This window comes from Cucurbita pepo, chromosome 4 (genome assembly GCF_057944985.1).
Source record: "Cucurbita pepo subsp. pepo isolate OVF chromosome 4, ASM5794498v1, whole genome shotgun sequence".
Classification (NCBI taxonomy): domain Eukaryota; kingdom Viridiplantae; phylum Streptophyta; class Magnoliopsida; order Cucurbitales; family Cucurbitaceae; genus Cucurbita; species Cucurbita pepo.
Genome location: NC_141801.1, coordinates 12,355,084 through 12,379,008, shown reverse-complemented (window position 1 = coordinate 12,379,008; position 23,925 = coordinate 12,355,084). Strand labels below are relative to the sequence as shown.

At 37.5% G+C, this 23,925-nt stretch overlaps 5 protein-coding genes across 7 annotated transcripts; 1 reads left to right on the top strand and 4 right to left on the bottom strand.

Moving 5' to 3' along the window:
• Nucleotides 1-1,147: 1,147 nt before the first annotated feature.
• LOC111793829 (protein C2-DOMAIN ABA-RELATED 4) lies at nt 1,148-3,987 on the bottom strand. Its single transcript, XM_023675884.2, has 3 exons — nt 3,798-3,987; nt 2,887-2,982; nt 1,148-1,624 (listed from the first exon to the last, which is right to left on the bottom strand). The coding sequence occupies exons 1-3, from the start codon at nt 3,954-3,956 to the stop codon at nt 1,337-1,339; spliced, it is 543 nt and encodes a 180-aa protein (XP_023531652.2). The 5' UTR covers nt 3,957-3,987; the 3' UTR covers nt 1,148-1,336.
• Nucleotides 3,988-5,674: 1,687 nt separating this feature from the next.
• On the bottom strand, nt 5,675-12,444 carry LOC111793324 (translocon at the outer membrane of chloroplasts 64). The gene is made up of 13 exons (XM_023675161.2): nt 12,104-12,444; nt 11,066-11,218; nt 10,590-10,714; nt 9,818-9,943; nt 9,269-9,451; nt 9,021-9,165; nt 8,620-8,788; nt 8,259-8,393; nt 7,896-8,096; nt 6,935-7,062; nt 6,779-6,830; nt 6,545-6,614; nt 5,675-6,098 (listed from the first exon to the last, which is right to left on the bottom strand). The coding sequence occupies exons 1-13, from the start codon at nt 12,304-12,306 to the stop codon at nt 6,013-6,015; spliced, it is 1,776 nt and encodes a 591-aa protein (XP_023530929.2). The 5' UTR covers nt 12,307-12,444; the 3' UTR covers nt 5,675-6,012.
• A 758-nt stretch (nt 12,445-13,202) lies between these two features.
• On the bottom strand, nt 13,203-16,895 carry LOC111793360 (uncharacterized). Its single transcript, XM_087123341.1, is given in 7 exon segments — nt 13,203-14,052; nt 14,375-14,542; nt 16,112-16,199; nt 16,292-16,426; nt 16,622-16,656; nt 16,658-16,779; nt 16,872-16,895. Coding segments are annotated over 6 exon segments (408 nt in total). The 3' UTR covers nt 13,203-14,052; nt 14,375-14,538.
• On the top strand, nt 16,635-20,407 carry LOC111792258 (zinc finger protein VAR3, chloroplastic). 3 transcript variants are annotated; one of them, XM_023673617.2, is made up of 8 exons: nt 16,635-16,787; nt 16,888-17,267; nt 17,796-17,913; nt 17,994-18,340; nt 19,288-19,404; nt 19,544-19,663; nt 19,732-19,830; nt 19,951-20,407. In XM_023673617.2, the coding sequence occupies exons 2-8, from the start codon at nt 16,894-16,896 to the stop codon at nt 20,048-20,050; spliced, it is 1,275 nt and encodes a 424-aa protein (XP_023529385.2). In that variant the 5' UTR covers nt 16,635-16,787; nt 16,888-16,893; the 3' UTR covers nt 20,051-20,407. The 3 variants fall into 3 exon arrangements, with proteins under 3 accessions (XP_023529385.2, XP_086979700.1, XP_023529383.2); XM_023673615.2 differs by having other exon boundaries at nt 16,636-16,787; nt 19,930-20,407; XM_087123574.1 differs by lacking the exon at nt 19,288-19,404 and having other exon boundaries at nt 19,930-20,407.
• A 1,341-nt stretch (nt 20,408-21,748) lies between these two features.
• Nucleotides 21,749-23,797, bottom strand: LOC111793898 (Galactose mutarotase-like superfamily protein). Its single transcript, XM_023675967.2, has 5 exons — nt 23,629-23,797; nt 23,487-23,536; nt 23,150-23,276; nt 22,648-22,752; nt 21,749-22,562 (listed from the first exon to the last, which is right to left on the bottom strand). Exons 1-5 carry the CDS (start codon nt 23,741-23,743, stop codon nt 21,940-21,942), a joined length of 1,020 nt encoding a protein of 339 aa, XP_023531735.2. The 5' UTR covers nt 23,744-23,797; the 3' UTR covers nt 21,749-21,939.
• Nucleotides 23,798-23,925: the final 128 nt, after the last annotated feature.

Here is a 23,925-nt window from a genome sequence, read left to right as displayed (position 1 = left end):
GTCTAAATACAAACTAATAAATATTATCCGTTTTAATTTATTACGTATATTAGTTTTACGATTTTAAAACATGTCTGCTAAAAAGAAATTTTCTCACTCTTATAAGTAGCTTACGGCTAATACATATGGTTCGTTTTGACTCGTTACATATAGTTATAGCCTCACAATTTTAAAATACGTATGTTAGGGAGATGTTTTCATACCCTTATAAGGAACCCACCACTAATAACACGTTTGCTAAGAGAAAGTTTCATTCTCCAACCGATGTTGGATCTCACATATACTTAAAGGTCTAATAACCTAACCCGACGAATATATATATATATATATATATGTTTATTGAACTTAAAGCATAAAAACGGAGAGCTTCTTTTCAATACAGATATGAAATGAGAGTGGATAAAATTAAAAAGACGACGGTAAAGAATTAGTTAAAATTTGTCAACTGAGTTGTCGATATCAAAGACGACCGGAGTGGGTTAGAAAGGGGAATGGGCTAAAAGAGAGGGGAGTGAGTGAGTGAGTGGTGGAAGCACTGTTGATGGGCACGCGAGGAGCTTAAGCAAATGGTAATTAGTGGAGGAGGGAGGAGGAGGAGGGAGGAGGAGGGGAGGGAAACATGACGACCAAACACAAAGCAAAGCATACAAATGTTTAATGGACCCCAAATTCCCCACTCCCAAACCCTAAAATCAAACCACTTTTAACCAATCAAATTCTTTTGTTCCCTTTCAAAAATCCCTCATTGCATGCCCAAATCATATTGTTTTACGCTTCTTCTCCTCGTCAAAACCCTAATTTTGACGTGAAGACGATCCTCGTTAAAACCCTAATTTTGACATGAAGACAAATATGTAATTCAACCCATCAATATGTTTAATTGTCTCAGTGTTAGATCTTTTCATTTTGTCCATAGAATTATAATTAATCTAGTTATTTGACCATTTATTTAATATATGATTAAAAAATAAAAATCATTTATAATTTTATTTAAATTCTAAATTTGTTTTAACTGAATTATCAGCTAAGGCTCCAAATTGGGCTGTATTGGGCCTGGAACTTTCTCCGATGGGTACTTTGTTGGCCCACTAATATATTCCTAAATATCATTTGAATGAAGTTAGATATGATCGATAAGAACTGGAGGAGTTTAATTAGGATGAAATTATAGCTTATATTGGCAAATAAATGCAGATGGAGAATCCATATAAGACTACATCCATGATACAATCAAGATTCATATAGACTGATTTGGGTACTTCAAATCATAAGAATGATAGAAATGTTACGATCAAGTAAAAATCACAGGGATGATGCTGATAAACCAAATCTTGTTTTAACCTTTGGGGTTTGGAAGATCAATCCACTGCAGCTGAATTTCGACTTCTCCGCATTCGACCCTTTTCAGTCTAAGGTATATATCTTGGATAACTTGACCGTCTTTCCAGATGACGCAGCTCTCTTCAGCAAAACAGTTGTGCCTGCCCGGTAGCGTTCGTGAGATTGTCGTTCCACTAGGAAGATTTTTCAAGTTCATCTTTCGAGCTTCTATAAATGATTTGATATCAAACTCAGCATATCCCATTTTATCATCCTTGCTAAATTTGTCGTGGTCGTAAACAGTCTGCAAACCAGCTCGAGACGAATTTAGAAGAGAAATGCAATGTAAATAAACATGATAACGATAAAGAAAGTTATGGAAATTAACTTTTGATTGGCACCAAGACAACTGACTCATAAAATAGACCTCACCCTTTTTTTCATTCTTCTCTAGAAGCTTTCATTAACAGTCCATCGTATTCACAAACGTAAACAGTACAACAAAAGAGTCGAGATTTCTTTGATGCTAAGATTATGTGCCACAAATATAGTAGGAATATTGGTCGTCACTAACTATGTTCTCTTCATACGTTTATATGTAACAACTCAAGTCCACCGCTAGGATATATTGTCCTCTTTGGGCTTTCCCTTCCGAGCTTCCCTTCAAAGTTTTAAAATGCGTCTGTTAGAGAGAGGTTTCCACACCCTTTTAAGGAATGTTTCGTTCTCCACTCCAATCGATGTGGGATCTCACAATCCACTCCCTTGGGGGCCTAGCGTTCTTGCTGGCATACCTCAGTGTCTGGCTTTGAGGGAAAGCCCGAAAAGGAAAGCCCAAATAAGACAAGAGCTTGGGCCGTTGCAGTTTAGGACTGTACAAAAAGTTTTAAAACAGCGTGACAAAGAAAAGAACCCACATGAGAAAAAAAAAATCATCATTGACGAGCCATATCTCCTTTTGCAACAAACTCCGGAAGTAGAATTTTCAAAGTCCAAACTAGTATTCAATATTGTGGGAGATAATGTTCCGGTGGCTGTCCTTGTTGAGAATATAAAAGTAATCACGACAAAATATAATACGGAGTTACCAAAGTAGGGGGTTCATGGACGGCAACATTCGAGACTAAAGAGGATCACTTACAGCTAATCCACAGGGCAAAAGGGCTTATACTTGATTAGCAATAGCTATTGCTTAGAATTGATCAACAGTAAGAACTCGTCAGCTCTACAACTCAGTAGGTGTATATATCACATGGAAATTACTTAAAAAGCATTTCAGATTGATGGCAGAGCATACCAAATAGATATCATTTTGACCGAGAAAATATGCGTTCATGGAACACCACTACATATCAATTCCAGAAGCATATGAATTCCAAGTATCAACAAATTTCTTTCATAATTGATGTATTTGAAGGAGACAAGAGAGACAGGGAAAAATTGGTAAAAGAAAATGGTACCACCATACAATTGAAAAGATATTACTTCACATCCATAAAGGAAACACGAGAGCTTTATTTATTTGATAAAAACGTATAGAATAAACAATAAAGAAAGAAAGATTACCAGCTTAATGGGAATATTCGGGTCACTGACAGAAAGTGTTAGATCTTCATTCCATACAGGATTGACATCCTTCTTTATCACCCGTGTCTTCAATTTCTAAATTCAGAGTTTCACAGGAACAAAAGAATTAGGCAGCAACTGTACATGAAAATTAATTCTATCTCTCTCCTTTCCTTATAAGAAATAAAAACTAAGACGTACAAATTATGATGGCGACCAAGATTTCACATCTAATATTAAGATCTCCTACTTTCTCATTGTTCTAACGCCATAGCTCATTGAACGATTAAAATCTTCAGAGGAATTGATTGACCTGCCTAAAAAATCACAATCCGTAACAACAATTTCTCAGGATGTTCGTACATTGTAACAAAACCTAGAGTTAATAATTCAACTACCATGAATTTAATTCATCTCATTCTTCGGAATAAAACTCGTATCATAAAACAGCTCCGGTCCACCGCCACAGTCCACAAAATATTCATTTCTGGAAATCCAACAGGAGAATTTAACGAAACTTTTTTGGCCGTTGCCGAACCATCCTTCCTCCTCGAGTGCGCCATAATTGCAGCCTCGTATGTTTCTAAGACTTAGTCCATAAAAACAATCCAAACATTCGCGTCGTTTTCCTAAGTCATATCGAATAACCACCGATCTAGCCTCAAATTCAACCAATTACTAATCATTACATATGGTTAACCCTTCCTCACAAATCACACCACTCACACGACCATTATCCCCAAAAAAATCAATCAATTACTCCGCAGTTCAGCTAACGACAAAGATGACCAATAACTCAACAGGTTCTTACGATCTAGCAACATTTCTAAACGACCTAAAGAAACAAAACCTCGAATTCGAACAAAAAACGAAGGTGATCGATCATGAAAGAAACAACGAGAAACACTTACTTGCTTTCCCATCTTGATGACAACATAAGGATCGCTGCTGCGAACATCACGAACAGCAAGATTGACACCACGAATGACGCGAATACGGAGAAGTCCGAGCAGATTCTCCATTAACACCAACCGACCACCGGTCTTTGGCGACGATGGAGTATCCGGCATAGTTGCTTATTCCCTCCTATTTATAAATACCAATAAATTTTCGAAACGAAATTTAGAATACTTTACAAAAAAAAAAATAATAATAACAATAAAAACACGAGCAAATTCCGTGGGACCCAGAGGCCACAGCTCCTTTCTGGAACAGGTTCTTTGTGTTTTTTCCTTTTTCTTTTGGGAATTTTGATATAATTTATTTGCTGATATTTAATTTTTCTTCGTCTGATGGCGATTTTAGTTGCCATTAATGTTCTTATAAATTTTATATTTAGTCGTTCCAGGTGTAATATTGGTGACCAAGACATCCGGTTGTAGGTTGCGCAAATAATGGGACGGTCCGGATGAGCTTATGAACTACGCCCGATTAACACCGGAAATTCAAACATTTAATCATTTTCAATTTAACTAAAAAAACAAAAATAAATTATGTTGAGATTTTTTATTATTTTAGTATAATTATTATTTTTCAATATCAAATATTATATTATAGATATTTTAATTTAACTAAAATAAAATGAATTTATAACATAAAGTAATATATTTATTATAGTTTTAATATTTTTTGTATTTTAAAATTTGAATACAATCAGATGAATCCAGATTACCTAGCAAATGTAGGCCTGACTTTAATTAGAGGGGCATTGGCTTTACGTAGGTAAATTTTCACATTTGTAGATCATGCAGGAAACAATACCCAATTATTTGCTTATTTGAATACAGAGTAAGATAGCTGCTGATGTTCTGTGGAATTGTTACGCTTTCTTTTCTAGCCATCAAAAAAACGGGTCGGATGGACCTATACTGGTGAGCTGTCACAGGGCGAAGAAAATATGCTGCATCTAAGGCTCTACTCGAGTCCCGAATAATCAAGAAACTGAAACAGTCAATGAAATGAAGAAGACTAACATTAACATAAGAGCTATGTGAAATCTCACCTTAGTTGGAGAGGGGAACGAAACATTTTTTTATAATGGTTTGTAAAACCGTGATGCTAAAGGCGATACGTAACAAGCCAAAACGGACAATATTTGCTAGTAGTGGACTTGGGCTGTCATGCTGGCAATACATAACAAGCTAAATCGGACAATATTTGCTAGTAGTGGATTTGAGCTGTCATGCTGGCAACACGTAACAAGTCAAAACGGACAATATTTGTTAGTAGTGAACAATATTTGCTAGTTGGGCTGTCACAAATGATATAAGAACCAGACACCAAGCAGCGATATGCACAAAGGAGTAGACGTATTTTAAAACTGTGAGCCTAATGACAATAAATAACCGGTCAAAGCAGCTAATATTTGCTTGCAATGGACTTAGACTGTCCACAGCGGAATGAAGTCTTTGTATTCGGCCGAGTAAAAGATAGATGATGCTCATTGGGCATGGTCTCAAATGGAAGTTGTTGAAAATCATAGAAATCATTGCCCTGTTCATCACGTCCCTCAGGGAGTTTTTCTTTGCAAATATCTTCAACCTGTTTCTATGCATTATCTGACTAACATTTTTGCAGTGACTTAAATGGATGACCTGAGAAGAAACAAATTCGACGTGAGATATAAGAGTAAAATGATTATTTCATATGTTGAAGATGTCAAAACCCAATCTGTAATTGTATTACAATCATACAGATTCTGCCCTTATTTGGAAGCCAACAAGGCCAGCCGATTTCTCCAACGCCAATTAATGCAACTCGAGCAAGAATAGATTTGACCAGAAGAGAGACATCTCCCAAAGCATTTAACTTGTACTCACCGATCACCATAATAGTATTCTATAACCATTTCTCATCTCCAGCTACAACTACAGTCCGCATTGAGAAATGTTGGTTGAGACAAAAATGGATTACATAGCTTTAACAAAATAATAACCAATGTTTCTATTGCTTCTAACCAAATCAGAATACAAAAATCAAGGGGATAACATTATTTGCTCCAAATGCACTCCCAAATATTCCCACAGCTTGGACGTCTGTGTGCAGTGAATGGGTCTTCATGGCAGAGAACAAAGGTCTTGCCAGATGAGCGATCGTTCCGTCCCAAGAAGATTGTTTGTCACTTAATCAACTTGTGAATAGCTTTCTTAATCTCTCGGCAGATATCGACGCTCTTTTGTTTGTTGGTTCGAGTACAAGAGCATGACTAAAATCTGCAGGAAATATTACCAATTCACCATCAAAACAATGATCAGGGAAAACAACTTAAAATTGTTGAAGGCATAAGTGACACCGAAGTGGTGTGAATCGATTAGGGTTGAAGTAACCAGTCAGAAAGAGAGTTTGTGGCCAAGAACAGTGCGATGCAAGTGACATTTGGTTTTAATGGAATCATTAATGTTTGACAAAACTCAGTATCATTGACAAAGTTTCAGGTAAGAACTCAGTTGGGACGTGTTTTGTAAACCAGTCCCAACAACTAATCATCTGTTCTGACATAAGATGTTATGATATTCTAATATTAACTTGATAAAAAGAAATATTCTAATAAGAACTCATCAATGCTTACCCACGACCTAAAAGAAAGGCTATGAGAGATTTGGCAAAGTTTACCCAGGAAGCCATAAAATAATACAGGAAACAAGAAGAAACGGCTTACCTTCAATTGCTTCCTTGTAAAAACCAAGCATCTCTCTCGCTGTACCCCTCCGTAAATAGGATTTAACATTCTGGAAAATAGAAAAGATTGGGAAATGTTAAAGCAAATGAGCGTGATGAACAGACAAATGGAAGACCATTTCAAAAGTTTCTGACTAATCACAGGGAATAAACAGACAAATGGAAGACCATTTACAATCTAATTCACAGTATAAAGGTCTACTACACGGATCACCTTTTTATCCAGGTCAATAGCTTTACTGCAATCAGCCTCTGCTTGGTGAAACCTGAAACGACACAAAGCAAAGAAAAAAACGATCATAAGCCTCTGGAAATGGTATGGAGATTAGATGAAAGCATCAATTAAAAAACATAGACGAAATGAATATACCGTCCAAGTTCTAAATATGCTGCAGCCCTATTACTGTAATATGTAGCATTTCTGCCGTTGAGCTTGATGGCTTCAGTGTAACAACCAATAGCCTTCTCCCATTGTTTTTCTTTATATGCTTGATTGCCCTGGTATTCCGGAGTACACACATACCAGTTAAAGATTGAGCTACGATTTAACAAAGACTATCAGAATAAATAGAATGGTGTATAACAAACTCTTAAGAAAATTCAAACGGACATTAAAAGAAAACCTGCAGTTAAACGTGGAGCCTTATGAACAATTTTTTGGCAACATATTATGAAACTACTGCAATATGGCAAGTAATAAAAAAATTCTCTGTTGTGGCATTTAGTTCACCAAGAAAGATCGATAGGGTTGTGGGCAACAAGCCGCAAACAAAACATTCAATTCCTTCTACTATTTGATGAAAGAATTGAAAATATTTATGTAACCTCACACAGCCAATTTAACATGACGGTAAGGAAGTCATCATATATGTTACAGTCAAGTCTGCAACTTGGCATCAAAAGGTTAGTTGAATATAAATTACTAGTCGAGAGGTCAGTTGAATATCAATTACTAAACACTAATTTGAATACGATGAACATTTAGCGACAGACACATTCATATAAAATTAAATTGTTGATACTTTTTAACCCCACAGAAACTAGTTCATTCTTAACCAGTAATCAAGAGAGACAGCAGTCTTTAAAATATTTGCAACATGAATAACATCCAGAAATCCTGGTAAAACTTAAAAGAGAAGAGAGAATGAATTATAGAAGGTCACACATGACCCAACTGCAGAAAAAATGTACATCAGCAAATGAACATGTAACATGAGGAAATGAGGCAGAAGAGCAGGAATATATGCTTGCATAAAAAAAAAACAAGTCTAAAGGGCGCCAGAAATTTCAGGACAAAAGAAAAAGGTGATTTACTAACAGATTAAGAATACCTTTTCTTTTGCAATCTCAGCCGACTGTTCTTGGCTTATAGCATTCTTTGAGAATTTGGCTTTGGAAGCAGCCTCAGCCTCCTCTTTTAGAGACTTGTACATGGTTTGTACAGTATCTAGTAAAAAGCGATCTGCCCCATGCCTGGCTAAGAAGGATACAGATACAGGACATTTATCATGAAATCCCAGTGGCAAGGTGACCTGAAATTAGATAAACTTAAATCATATTGGTGGCAAATTTATCATGAAAGAGAAAACCTAACTCCAAAACAAAATGCAACCAATCACTTTTTTTTCTTTTTTAAAGAGAGGGAAGGAGAGAGAGAAGAAGAAGAAGAAGGAAGATCGTGGGAGGAAGCTTGCCTGACAGCAACCAGATATACTAGCAATGCTCAATGAACTAAATAAACGACCCTGGTACTCTTCTGAAAAAGTCTCCTTTCCACCAAGTTTCGGAGGAGGATCGGCAGTGGTTGGGATGACCAGAACTCCATCATCCTAAGAAAAGTGAAAAAATTTATGCAAAAACCAAGCTAAGCAACTTGAAATGTAGTCTCAAAGAATATTGGGGTGGGAATAATACCAACAAAAGAAGTGACTACGAAATGTACTCAATATTTATTAAAACATCAAAGAAGAAATAAGATCATAGTACAAATTTTAAAAATAAATAAATAAATACAACTTAAGCTAAATGCAATAATAGCCCTTTCATAAACGTTACCTTCAAAAGAGAATTAATAGCCATACGGGTTTCATTTCTAACAGACTTGAGGTTTTCAATTACTGTATCTGATGTCTCCAACTTCTCATTTAACTGCTCCATTAAAGCAGGATCCAAATCTGGCTTCACCGAGTCAATCCATTCCCCATGATTGCTTTTGAACTCAATCCTGTAAAGATATGTTTGCAATAAGTTAGATAACAAGACTACCCATAAATGATATCAAATCAAGGGAAAAAAGAGGGAAAAAAACATTCTTCTAGTAGTACACAGGATTAAAAAAAAGACTACACTTGAGAATGGCACGCAACAAAAGGCAAGCTTAGTATCTGTTTGCCCCGTGTATCTTAAAAGTAACATCAGGTAAGTTAATACAACATCAATAAAAGTTAAAGTCACACCTTTCAAGAGTCTGCATCACATTGGCCAGCACTCTAATTGAAGAAGAATTCAGATTGCCATTTGTCTTTATCCCAATTAACTCTTTCAATTTCGGAACTTTAGAACTCAAATAGCTTCCAAGATTTTCATGCTTCAATACTTGTTCTAATTGAGGTAATATTGACACGAAAATGAAAATTAGATTAATTGGAAACTAAAGAGAGTTTCACAAAATAACTAATTACGAAGGGCAAAAAGAAGAACATACTGCCAAAAATGTTCTCAGTTGATTTGGTCACCGCCTGAGTAACCCTGTCAACAGGTATCTTCAGTAGTTGAAAGCAATCATCAGCTAAAATAATTTGTCTTGGATTGCGTTGACCAACATATGGAAGTTGCAAAAGCACATGGCCAACACGGCGCAGTAGATTAGGATCCCTAGCAAACAATCCTGCCATAGGACAATAGAAGCTCAAACAAAATGAAACCAAACAAGTTTTATAAGAGGGAAACAAGATGCCCAACCCGGAACCAATAGAAAAATTGGGGATAATGATAAAAGCTCCATATCATGAAATGAAAACTTAAGCAACTTTCTATTAATTAATGACGGTTGGGAGGTACATACAAACAACACGAGGCACTTTTCCACATAGAAGTTCTCCATTTTTCTCAATGGTAGACAAAAGGCTACAGTTTGGGCAGAGGTCATCAAAAATCTTTCTTAACCAAAAATTATGTAGAATGGCTCATGAATCTCAGAAAGTTCACCAATAATAGCTAGAGAACAAGCATGTGACAAAGTTGATGTACTTACCAACGGTGTCAAGACTTGTTGATACAGGTATGATTCCAACTTGGGAAACAGATCCATGAGAAGGTCGAAACCCAAAAATGCCACAAAAGCTAGCAGGTATTCTCACGTCACCAACAGTATCAATGCCTGAAAGTTACAAGTCAAAAAACATGTCATATAACCAATAAATTAGAAGAATGGCTAATGAAATTTGAAGATTTGAGGAAATAATAAACCATTTATTTGGTAATTGGTAGCAGACTTAGAATATCAGTTGCCTACATGCATTAAGCATATTAATGGACACAAAGAACCTTGATATGATCACACACATACCAGAAAGAACATAAATTAGTCAGCTTTTGTGCGTGTGTACGCGCAAGAGCCAAAAAGTTAAGTTCTAATGAGTCACATATGCACCATCATCAGATTCATCTATAACATTTTTTACAAAAATTTATTATAGAAAATACATAGTAATATGCAAAAATAACATATGGAACTTTGGAAAAATAGATAAAATGAATAATAATGGGTTAATGGAAAGGAAATATGTGACACTGAAGTCGACAAATAATCAACTTGGCAGCCTACAACAATATTTAATGGTAAGAGAATTTCAATGATTTTCAGTTCAGCCATCGTCTATATTTCTTATAGGGGAAATTTTTGGGCAGTGTATGTGAAGGTGCCTATAAAGGTGATGCCCCTGCCTCCAAATGGGTAGAAAACCTGTTTGATAGAGATTGAAATATAATTGAATTGGCTAGAACACAGAATTTAAGCAACTCACCTAAAGAGAAGTCAACAAAATTAGCAGCTACTGCAACAGCAGCTCCACTGGACGACCCACCAGGAGCAGTATAATGTGATGCAGGATTAGTGGGAGTGCCATGATGCTTGTTTTCTCCACTGATGCTGAGATTAAGGAAGATTAAATATAACTAAATAAATATTTGTAGATTGAGAATCATGCAATGCTCTATCATCAAATGAAGGATTGAATGAGGAGCAGGTAATGGAGTAGTATTTTTCTAAATTACTGTAAACTAGGAAAATATGGTTTTGACACTAAACTAAATGAACAACTCATCTTGACTACATACCAAAGGACACCCAACCAAATAAAACAGTATGCTCACTCACTGCTTGAAATGAATTTGGAGAAACTGGGAAGTTTCTTGTTTATCGATCCATACATCTAATGAACTTTCATTCAACCCCTCTGTGATAATTGAAACACACACAAACTTTAAGAAAAATATTTACCCCATTGACAGTTCACTGACAACAGTTTTTCCGATGCAAGTAGCTCCTCCTTCAACAAGTGCAGAAACTATTGGAGCTGTACGAGAAGCTGCATCATGTGTTCTTGCCCAGTCTGGATGACCAAACCCAGTCACATGTCCTTCAATTTCAAATCTGGTTATTACCATATATAAATTCTCCACTTTAGGAACTAACTAGAAAATGCTCAAATAGAGAGAACGAACGTGTCATCATGAATCGTCACAAAATGTTATAGACAATTAGTTATGATAGATATCCTTTTTTTTTTAATGTGAAACTAAAATTTCATTCAAAATATAAAAAGAACAGCTGATCGTTGAACAGAAAACAAAGGCCTGAAACAAAAGTGAACCTATAATAACATACAAAAATTACAAAATAAGCTCCAACCATTAATAATAACAATGATAATAATTGAAGGAGAAAAAAATTGGATATAGAAACCCAAACAGAATAATTGCGAGTCTCACACCTCCTCCCAAGGCCTCAAAAACCTTAAATATCCACATAATTTTCTCTAGCCAAATATTTCATGATGATCAAAAAGTGGTTTGACAATTATCTATGATATTCTCATATTCCAGAAACAAAAAACAGATTATTTCCAAACTTGAAACTTTTATTGGATTCTCACGGCAGTTACAGAACATTTAATATGATATACACCACTTATATTGGAATACCAATCCGCGGTGAAATAAAACGGATCATAATCTCGAGAAACATAAGTTTTTTTCACAGATTCCCCATCTTTCTTTTTCCTAAATCCAAAATGCAAATATAGGGAAGGAACGGATGAAGTCCATCATTAAAATAAATGCAAAGCACTCAACTTGTCACAAGGTAATCAACAACGCTAAATTTACTCGGTGAAGAAATTCAAGATGCGTTTTATATCAACTCGTTTAGCGCCTCCACTCGCTCGCAACATGTATGTGAAAAGAAAAACCGACCAAAACAACAACGACGAAAAAAAATACAATAACAAAACAAAAAATGAAATACTGTAAAGCCTACACGTCGGAAACGGCGAAGGTGAGACCGGTCAGGGGATGAGGGGCTTTAGGAGGAGCAGGCTGAGGAGGAGGAAGTAGCTGAAGCTTCTCTATAAACGCTCCAAAATCCTCTCTAATGGCTTTCTTAAGCTTTTTCGTCATCAACAGGATTCCAGCCAAACCCAATCCCAACAGGACCCAAAGGTTGGCAGAATTGGACGCCATGAATGCTCGGAAGAAGAGCGTTGGAAACCCTAGGAAGGTGTTTCCGATTGAGGAAGAGGGTTTTAGGCAGAGGCGGAGAGAAGATAACAATTAGAGTAGCCGGCTTGGAGGTATTGACAATAGAGGGGGATATGATGAAGCCTTTTTTTGTTCCTCTCTCTCTCCTCTCTCTCTCTCTCTCCTTCTCTATCAATTTTGGATTTTGGGGCCGAAACTATGAATTTATTTTTATATATTTTTCTACATAAATTCTATAAATATAAAAAAATTTAAGAAATTTTCAATTATGTTTAAAAATCATACCTATCTTAACTATTGACGTTTATTTTCGTTAACACGACATATTTATTGACCTATGTGATGATGAGCAAACTATTAGAGTTGACAGAAAAATATATTACACCTACCGACAAAAGAGGCACGGTGCTTGTACAAAAAAATATAAGTTAATTATTTATTAAGATATAAAATTTAAGTTGCTAACTTAAGCGTAAATCTATTGATTAAAACATTTTAGATCAACTTTTTCCAACTACGTCAAACTCGATCAATCTCGTGTCTATAAAATGTAAATTTAATGTTTTTTTCGTTGGTGTTAAAATGTAGTATTACTATCAAAAAAAAACCCCTATTTCACAAAGCGCTACATACTTCATAATTGATTACGTTGGCTATAATTTAATTTCTAATTATGATTTATCATTAAAATGATCATTTAATTCATTTTCTTCAAGTTCGAAGATTCAAAATTTCTACTGAAGTTTAAAATTCAGAGCTACAACCTATAAAACGGGCTATTAACATCTGAGTAGAGAAACGATCATTATCCTCAACATATCGATTCACATGAACAATACATTCACATTAAAAAACATAGGAACATTTAAAACAGTATAAAAGGGAAAAAAGAGGAAGATTCTTATTATTACTTTGATACTGATGACACCATTTTCTCATGGTAACACAATGTCAGTTGATCAAAAAAATCAATTGGGATATCAAAATTTGCATATATAGACTTTGTGTACGGTAACGAGATATTGTTCTTTTTTGGCTTTTCTTTTCGGGCTTCCCCTTAGAGCTTTAAAACGCGTCTGCTAGGGGAAGGTTTCTATACCTATATAAATGGTGGTTTGTTCTCCTCCCCAACAATGTGGAACATCACAATCCACCCCCTTCGGGGCCCAGCATCCTCGCTGACACTCTTTCCTTCCTCCAATCGATGTGGTACCGCCCCCAAATCCACTCCCTTTGGGCCCAACGTCCTTACTAGCACACTGCCTCATGTCTACCCCATTCGGAGAACAGCAAGAAGGCTCGCACATCGTCTGGTGTCTGGCTTTGATACCATTTGTAAGGATTCAGATCTACTGCTAGTAGATATTGTCCTCTTTGAACTTTCCTTTTCGGGCTTCCTCTCAAGGCTTTAAAACGCGTATGCTAGAGGAAAGTTTTCATACCTATATAAATGGTGGTTTGTTCTCCTCCCTCCCCAACAACGTGGGACTTCAAATGTACCCACAAAGAGAAGAACAAAGGGTAACCAACGCCCAGAAAATGAGAGTTGATGAGAGAAGAGAGATTAGGATATGATCCTGGAGGAGTCTCCAATAGTGCTCTCCATCCTGGTGTACCACTCGCCAATGCGTGTGTTCTCCACCATGTCTTTCCCAGACCTCAAGTAACGTATGGGTCTTCTTAATACGCCGAACACCGCAAGATCAGCTAGATTAAGCTTTGAGCCTCCTAAAAACGCAAAACAACAACCATTCATGAACTTCTTCACGTCATTGAAGAAAAACACCGACACTGACAGAACTTTTCAAACACAAGGTTGTGAATTTCACATCTCTCTCTAAGCGTTGATGTGAAGGACAATTGATTCTAAAAGACCAACTACATGTTTAAGTCCTAAATTGATGTCTGAAACCTCCTTTTCTTCTTTTCTTCTCTTTAACAAGACATGAAACTTTTCATGAAAAGAGACTAATGCTTAAAAAACAAACTCCAAGGGTGAAAAAAGAGAAAAAAAAAGATAAAAGAACAGTTAACACTACAGAGTACATACCTAGAGAGTCCTGTCCATCCAAAGCATCTGCCCACGTTTCTGCTGCTTCGTATAACGCTGCACGCTCATCGGTAATATTATATTTCTTCTTTCATTTCTTTGATATGAAATACATAGCGGCGGCTCCAGCATACTCTACAGTAGTCTTCTCCGCAAAGCCAAAATTACCTAAGAAAAGAATAGACAAGAGAAGCGGATGAATTAAATATAGCTTAACAAACTCAATACTCACGAAGTTTATTTTCAATCTCGATCCCAAACTCAATAAAATCAATAACCTAAGCTCATATTTTGTTAATCCTAAATCAAAATGAAGTAACCATGAGAATGAGAATGTAACCGCCCAAGTCTGTGGAAACTTCTCCCTAATAGACGTGTTTTAAAAACTTTGAGAAGAAGCCCAGAAGGGAAAGCCCAAACAAGACAATAACAAATGATATCAGAGCCGGACACTGGGCGATGTACCAGCGAAGAGGGTCCCACATCGATTGGAGAAGGGAACGAGTGTCAGCGAGGGCGCTGAGCCCCGAAGGGAGTAGATTGTGAGATCTCACATTGATGGGGGGAGGAGAACGAAGCATTCTTTATAAGGGCGTAGAAAACCTCTCCATAGTAGACGCATTTTAAAAACCTTGAAAGGAAGCCCAAAAGAGAAGCCTGGAAGGAAAACCCCAAAGAAGAGAATATCTGCTAGATGTGGGTTTGGGCGGTTATAAAGAATCAAATCCGGATTGAACTCTCAAAATCAAGGGTTTAATCTCCCAACATAATCATAAGCTAGCTACCGTATAAATTGTTATCCAAATAAAGGAGAATTTCTAAATTTCCCTAGCATCACATGGAAATCTTGGTGAGGTGTAGAGTAAAGACTGACTGAAGCGGACTACCAAAAAATGCCAATGAAAATCCTCGATCAGCGTGGAGATTTGTTTGTTAAGAAAAACATTTCAGTAAAAGATTCATGATTTGGTCATACCATTACTAGCAAGTGAGATTTCATACTAATAATGAATAAGACATGTACCAAGTGATTGTCTACCCATCTGCATCAATTTAAATTTAAACAAATGAAAGAAATCAAAAACCAAAAGGTTTCATACTAATAATGAATAAGAATTCAATTATCATCCCCCCACCACCACACACACAAAAATGGACTTGCAAGTTACTAAACCACCATGCATCTGGTTTTAGCTCAAGTTTAAACCAGATGGACTGTCCAATAGCCCAACAAGACGCAGAACATACGAAGCCTTTGCTTTGGATACATTTATGAAACGATATGATTTAGGACACGTTGAGAAACGATATGACTAAGGCATGTTCATGAAATGATACAACTATGAGATGTTTAAGGACGATAAGACTATGACTAGTTTAGGAAACGATATGGCTAAGATATGCATATGGAAACGATATGACTACAAAGTGTATACGAAATGATATGATTATGATACGATATATGAATGAAGAATATATATATATATATGTTGTGATGTGATATGAAAATGATACGAGATATGTTATGGTCCGAGATATGTGATAAATTGACATATTTATAATATAATATATTGTGATAGGATGTATCTATAATCAAGTATATGATCATACAGATATAAGTGACCGAACCTAATAAGCAATCGTCAATCCCTCTTCCCCTCCCCCTTAGAATACAAAATTCACATGTGAAATTCAATTGCATGGAAGAACGATTTAGATACAGAAGCAAAAACCTACCTACGCCACTTAGTTTCTTCATCCTCTTCAGAGACAGAAGAAGCATTCTTATCCAACAAAGCCTTGTGGCTCAACTGGTCGATTATGGCTGCAGCAATGCCATTGCCAGGAGTTAGTAATACAGATAGAGATTTACTATTATGAATATAAAGTAGAACATTCAGAACAATGAAACAATACCTGAGGAGTCAACCAGCTGTTCGCCATCAACCACCAATATTGGCACCTTCTTATACTCCGACCACTTAATTTCTTTCTTACTGAATGGATTGACCTCGACAACTTTGTATGGTACATCGTAGTAGTCAAGAAAAGCTGAGATTAAAAGTGAAACATCGTCATTAAGTGCACACGGGCATGCAACCGCAGAGGAGGGATTTGAAAAGTACAATCAGAAGATTACTAATCCAAAATTCCTTCCACAAATCCCTCGAAACTAACACAGATTCATCGCCAACAAAACTAATCAGAAGATTGAGATCAACGAGAACGAGAAATTTGAAAGTTCACCTTTAACTTTATTACAAAACGGACACGCTTCGTACCTGGGACATGGAAACAGCAGCGGCTAGAGAAGCAACAGCCTCAACCACGCCCAACGACGCAGCTCGGGCAGAGCCGCCGGCGATGGAATCGAGGAGATAGGAGGACCGCTGCCTGTGGCGGAACTAAATAGGTTTTACAAGTTTACCGCCGTTTTTTCTTCTTTTTTTGCAAGCGGAATATTTAGGTAAAAAAAGATATATATATATATATATACATTTTTTGAAATCCAGCATATCATGTCCCCTACAAAATTCCTACACTTCGGCACTGCAATCTCCCGAGCAACATCCAGATCTCTATCGCCACTCCTCTTCCCCAGAAGATTCTTCATCAAGTGCAGCTCTTCTACTACGCTAGATTCCGCCGGCGACGACGGCGTTGATGCGCCTCAACCACACTCCAGCCTCATTCACCACCCCTGGCCTGAATGGATTTCCTTTGTCGACAGCCTGAAGACCAAAGGTTACTTGATCGAACCTCCTTCGGAAGATGCAAACGGAGATGGGAGCAGTAGTGATGCAGTTACGCCATCCGAGACTGATTACAGCGACATGAACGTGCTGAAGGATGCTTGCCTTAGCTTTGCGCGCGACCGGCACGATATTTTAGAGTGAGTTTTCCTTTTAGAATTGTTGAATTGAAATTGGATTTGATACTGACATAGTGATGGTTGCATTACTTGGGAATGTATGATTCATATCCATGAAAGTACACTAGTAGTGAACTTTGGTAGTGAACTTTGGGATTTTAGGTTGTAACCCTCAAACAACCGGCAAATATTGTCAATTTTAGCCATTACATATCGCCGTCAGCTTCATAATTTTAAAGCACGTCTATTAGGGAGAGTTTTTCACACGCTTATAAGGAATGCAACACTCCGACCGATGTGTGATCTCACAATTCACTCCACTTGGGAGCCCAACATCCTTGCTAGCACACCATCCAGTCTTACGGTTGATACCATTTGTAACAGCCCAAGCCTACCACCAGCAAATATTATCCACTTTGGCCCATTACACATCATCGTTAGCTTTAAAACCCGTATGTTAGGAAGAGTTTTCTACTCCAACCGATGTGGGATCTCACACGGGTACATTTCTCATGGCTCGACTAGAATCCTTCACTGTTCTTCGTGCAGGTCATTGTCCAGAGATGATATTCAAACGGTAATGAAGGATGGATGTCCCAATCTCTTCCGGAAAGTTGTCAATTCAGCTAAAAGGTTAAGGGCTTATGTGCATCTAGATGAAGGGGAGGCATGTATTCTCACTTAAATATCATAATTATTTTGCCATATAAGGCCTGTGTTTCATTTGAGTGTATCTACTCTGTACAGGTTTGTAGTACTTGCAACCTTCGAGGCTCCTGTGATAGAGCTTATGTTATTATGAAGGAAACAGAAGCTGCAAGAACTGTGGATATAGCTAGAATATTGTTGGCCTATGCATTGGATCCACTTGTTTTGTCTGGAGGGGACAAAGCTTTGGGTAGAGAGCATGTCGAAGTCTCTATCAGGAAATTGCTTTCTGAGATATCTGAACTGAGTGAAGAACCCATTGAGGCAGCTGCAGCAGTGAAGGCTGATACAAAAACTCCATCAAGAAAAGAAAAGCCTTCAAAACTTACAAATGATGCATTGTCTAAAGATGTTGAGATGAAAAGAGGAGATTGGATGTGCTCAAAGTAAGTTATATCTAAACTTCTTTTTCTATTAGCTTGGATTTCTATGTTTCTTTTGATGTGAAAAACAATGGCATACTGGATAGTATTGTTAGTGTTTGTGCTTTGAGTTGGGGCTAGAAAGCAGGTAGAAAGCTAATTTAGCTCAACTAATTTTGTGTGAGATTCCACGTTGGTTGAGAAGGAGAACGAAGCATTCTTTATAAGAGTGTGGAAACCCCCTCCTAGCGCGTTTTAAAAACCTTGAGGGAAAGTTTGAAAGGGAGAGTCCAAAGAGGACAATATCTGCTAGCGATGGATTTGGGCTGTTACAAATGGTATTAGAGCTAGACACTGAGCGGTGTGTCAGCGAGGACGCTGAGCTTCGAAGGGGGGTGGATTGTGAGATCCCATATCGGTTGGGAAGGAGAATGAAGCGGGGGGTGAGGACAATATCTGCTAGCGGTGAGTTTTGGCTGTTACAAATGGTATCAAAGCTAGACACCGAGCGGTGTGCCAACGAGGACACTGGACTTCGAAGGGGGATGGATTGTGAGATCCCACATTGGTTGAGAAGGAGAACGAGGACAATATCTGCTAGCGGTGGGTTTTGGCTGTTACAAATGATATCAGAGCCAGACACTGGGCGGTGTGCCAGCGAGGATGTTGGGCCACTAAGGAGGGTGGATTGTGAGACCCCACATCGGTTGAGGAGGAGAATGAAGCATTCTTTATAAGAATATGAAAATTTCTTCCTAGACCCTCCCTTACGGTGGATTGTGAGATCCCATATCGGTTGGGGAGGAGAACGAAGCATTCTTTATAAGAATATGGAAACTTCTTCCTAGCATACACGTTATAAAAATAGAAGTCCAAAAAAGACAATATCTACTAGCGGTAGGCTTAGGCTGTTACACAGATCCTGTTCATTTAACTTCTAATCGGTTTAGTTTTAACCTATGTTTTTGCAGGTGCCATTTTTTGAATTTTTCGAGAAACAAAAGATGTTTAAAATGCAATGAAGAAGGTCCTAAAAGAGTTGGGGCAGATGATATAGAAATGAAGAGCGGAGATTGGATCTGCTCAGAGTAAGAACTTGCTCACAGATAGTTCAGTTTTTAAATATTTGTAGTTTCTCTACTGACCTTATTAGATAAATTAGGCAACAAATATAAAGTATTATCATCCATGATTGAACTCTTGCATGTTCTGTTGATTCTGTAATAGGTGTAAATTCATGAACTTCTCAAGAAACATTCAGTGCTTAAAGTGCAAAAGCAAGAGGGCGAAGAAGATTGATAATGTTGATGAAATTGGAATGAAGAAGGGAGATTGGATCTGCCCGCAGTAAGTACATAATACTTATCTGACAAAATGACATGGAGAGGAGCTTATCTAAGTGAAACTTGTTTCAGATGTGAATTCATGAACTTTGCGAGTAAGAAGGAATGCTTGCGATGCCGAGAACGTCGTCCAAAGAGGGAGCTGAGTCCAGGAGAATGGGAATGCCCCTCGTGAGTTTGCTTACCATCTCTTGCACCCATATGTTTTGATTTTGGGATTAGCCTTTCAAGTTACAAAAGCATTAATGCCAAAGCATTTGCCTTCTGTAGATGTGACTTTTTTAATTATAGACGGAACATGATGTGCCGCAACTGCAATTGTGAGCGCCCTAGACAAGAAATAAGTGCGGAGTACCAGGAACATCTATGGGAGTCACCCACGGAAAGATGAACCAACTATTTTATGCCATTATTTTGGCTCCAAGTATATAAATTCTCTCTCTTTCCAATTCCACAGGATGTTTATTTACTTAATAATGAGTATTCCTTTCCTTTCACTCGATAGTTTTATGCATCTACTAGAGAGAGATTTCAGGGAATGCTTCGTTTCAGAGTTCTCTTTTCACAATTTTAAAACGCATTTACTAGAGAGGTTTAAGGAAATGCTTCATTCTCTTCTCCAAACGATGCGGAATCTCACAATCCACCTCGTTCTGTCTTGTCGTCAGCTTCACGATGGATCTCACAGTGCCTGGCTCTGATACCATCCTGTCATTTATAATAGTCTAGCCATCGCTAATATTGTCCACTTATGTTACATATAGTCATTTTGGCTCTGATACCCCAGTGTCTACTATTGTCCACTTATGTTACATATAGTCATTCTAGCTCTGATACCCTAGTGTCTGTTGGTTCTGATACATATAATATTGTCCACTTATGTTACATATAGTCATTCTAGCTCTGATACCCCAGTGTCTGTTGGCTCTGATACATATAATATTGTCCACTTATGTTACATATAGTCATTTTGGCTCTACTTATGTTACATATAGTCATTTTGGCTCTGATACCCCAGTGTCTACTATTGTCCACTTATGTTACATATAGTCATTCTAGCTCTGATACCCTAGTGTCTGTTGGTTCTGATACATATAATATTGTCCACTTATGTTACATATAGTCATTCTAGCTCTGATACCCCAGTGTCTGTTGGCTCTGATACATATAATATTGTCCACTTATGTTACATATAGTCATTTTGGCTCTACTTATGTTACATATAGTCATTTTGGCTCTGATACCCCAGTGTCTACTATTGTCCACTTATGTTACATATAGTCATTCTAGCTCTGATACCCTAGTGTCTGTTGGTTCTGATACATATAATATTGTCCACTTATGTTACATATAGTCATTCTAGCTCTGATACCCCAGTGTCGGTTGGCTCTGATACATATAATATTGTCCACTTATGTTACATATAGTCATTTTGGCTCTACTTATGTTACATATAGTCATTTTGGCTCTGATACCCCAGTGTCTACTATTGTCCACTTATGTTACATATAGTCATTCTAGCTCTGATACCCTAGTGTCTGTTGGTTCTGATACATATAATATTGTCCACTTATGTTACATATAGTCATTCTAACTCTGATACCCCAGTGTCTGTTGGCTCTGATACATATAATATTGTCCACTTATGTTACATATAGTCATTTTGGCTCTACTTATGTTACATATAGTCATTCTGGCTCCGATACCCTGTTATTTATAATAGTCCAAGTCCACCCTGTCATTTATAATCCCACCGCTAATATTGTCTACTTATGTTAGATATAGTCATTAGGTGAGAGATTTCCATACCCTGAAATACTCTTCAACCATTTGATTTACCAAGTCGAAATGACAGATTTATTGGACTTCCATGTTCAAAATTTACTAATCATCCAAACATGTCTTGGAATAGCATCAAGAATCCCATAAACCAAAAACTACCTTTGAATGCAAGTACTTTCGATAGGGTCGAGAGATTCCTAAGGTAAAGGATGATGTGGACAACGGTGGCCTTAAAAGGTGGGATCTTTCATCAGTCCGAACGCTCCATGATATATAAAAAGGGGGGGAAAATGGTGACATCTCCAACTAAAAGAATATGATGCTTGGGATTCTATACCATTAAAAGAATATGATGCTTCAAAATCACACAAGCAATTGAAACAACTGTAGGATTCCTATTGTCTCAAAACAACTCATCCACTTGTTTGATAGAGAACAAGAACAACCAAATAGCATGGAAATGAACCTTATTATTGTCACAATCAAAAACTCAGCAACCTATTCAACTGAAAACTCAAATAGCATGGTGTGCTGGTACTTCCCGCCCGGTTGAACCACAACAGATGGGAAGTTCGGTTGGTTCACCGCGTTGGGGAATCCTTGCGTCTCCAAACACAGACCTGCATGCTTACCATAAACAGCACGTTCTTTGCCCACAATATCCTTGACATAGTTGCCAGTGTAAAACTGCACTCCAGGGGCATTGCTCCACAAGTCCAGGACTCTTCCACTTGATGGTTCCTTCACTTTTGCAACATGCTTCAAACCTGATTTTTCGTCTCCGCAGTCAAGCACGTAATTGTGATCGTATCCCATGCCAACCTCACTAATAGAGCTACCGATCGTCTTTTCAGTAGTGAAATCAAAGGGGGTGTCTTTGACAGGAACGATTTCACCGGTTGGGACCGTGTTCTCATCAACTGGAGTAAAATGGTTTGCCCAAAGTTGAATTGAATGGTTGAGAATATTCCCAGAGCTATGCCCACCTAAGTTCCAGTAGGTGTGTTGAGCCAAGTTGATTATGGTGGCCTTGTTTTCTGGAATTGCCTCCATGTCAAGCCTCATTGTTGTGCTTGAAGTGAGTGTGTAAGTTGCAGTAACGGAGACAGCTCCTGGGTAACCTATTACCAGGGGAAAAAATTGCTAATGTTCGTAAGTAATATCATTTGGATGAACGGAAAAGAGTGAACACCAACATTATCATACCTTCCTCTCCATCAGCACTGTGATACTTAAAGGTGATCGATGCATTCTCGCCCCTTATGTAATTGCTCGCCTCCCATACTTTCTTGTCAAATCCTTGGTGCCCACCTGAAGGATGAAGAGACAATGCTTTAGACTACTCCTAAAGATGGTATCACACAGACAAAAGTTTGCTCCATGTACTCATATCACTCTGAAATGTAACATATCTGAAGAGGGTACTTCAATTAGAACAAAAAAAGAAAACAGAAACATTTTAAGCCCTTATCTAGACTGATATGAACACGATCAACATCCAAGATTCCCGTCAAGGTAGATAATGGGGGAAAAACCTAATGTTCGAATATAAAGTTGAAATAACAAATGGGGAACTAAAAGTCGATGATCAAAGAATTAATTCACAGCAGCTCAGGACATTATTTGAATAAAATATAAGGTTTCGTTTAGAATTCTCTGCAATTCAAGATCCAAGAGATAACAGATATTTGATTTTCTAATTCCTTACCATGGAGACTGTTTGGAGGTCTGTTAATCGACAAAGAGTATTCTTGCCCATCGAGTGTAAACTTCCCGTCTTTGATTCTGTTTGCGACTCGACCAACAATGCAGCCAAAATAAGGTGAAAGACCCTCCTGTTCACAATGAAATCCAACCAACATAAGAAACTCGTATCCACAAACATAACGAAATTCAGCTCAATTCCTGCAATCGCAATCCTCACAATCATGCAGGCCATATATAAACCCTAAAATTCCGTCAATCTCGACATATCCACAACCATTTGATTTGAATCGCGGAACATCGAACTCAAATGGATCGCCAGAAAAAGCGAAAAATCTTACCTGATACAAGTCGAGAGAGTCGAGTCCAAGGACGACATCAGCCAATTTCCCTTCAAAATTCAATATAGTACAAGATCAGCAACTCAGAAAGAAAACCACGAAAAACTGAACGGAAAAAAGTCAAATACAAATTGTTTGTTACCATTTTTGTCCGGAACAACGAGAGAAATGATGGTGCAACCAAGGTTGGAAAGGAGAACCTGAATGGTTCCATTGTTGAGTTCAAAAAGCTCTGGCTTCTGGGTCTGATCCGCCATTGGAATACCTTTCAGAGATGAGAGAGCAAGGTCAATATAAATGTTGATAACATCGAAACGTATTAATACTAATAAATGAGAAAAAAAACACTGAACGCGTTCCATGTCCAACTAAGATTATGACGTCATAATCCCCTAGAATCGTTCCAAACTCGGTTAACTTTTCACTATTAATTAGCTAT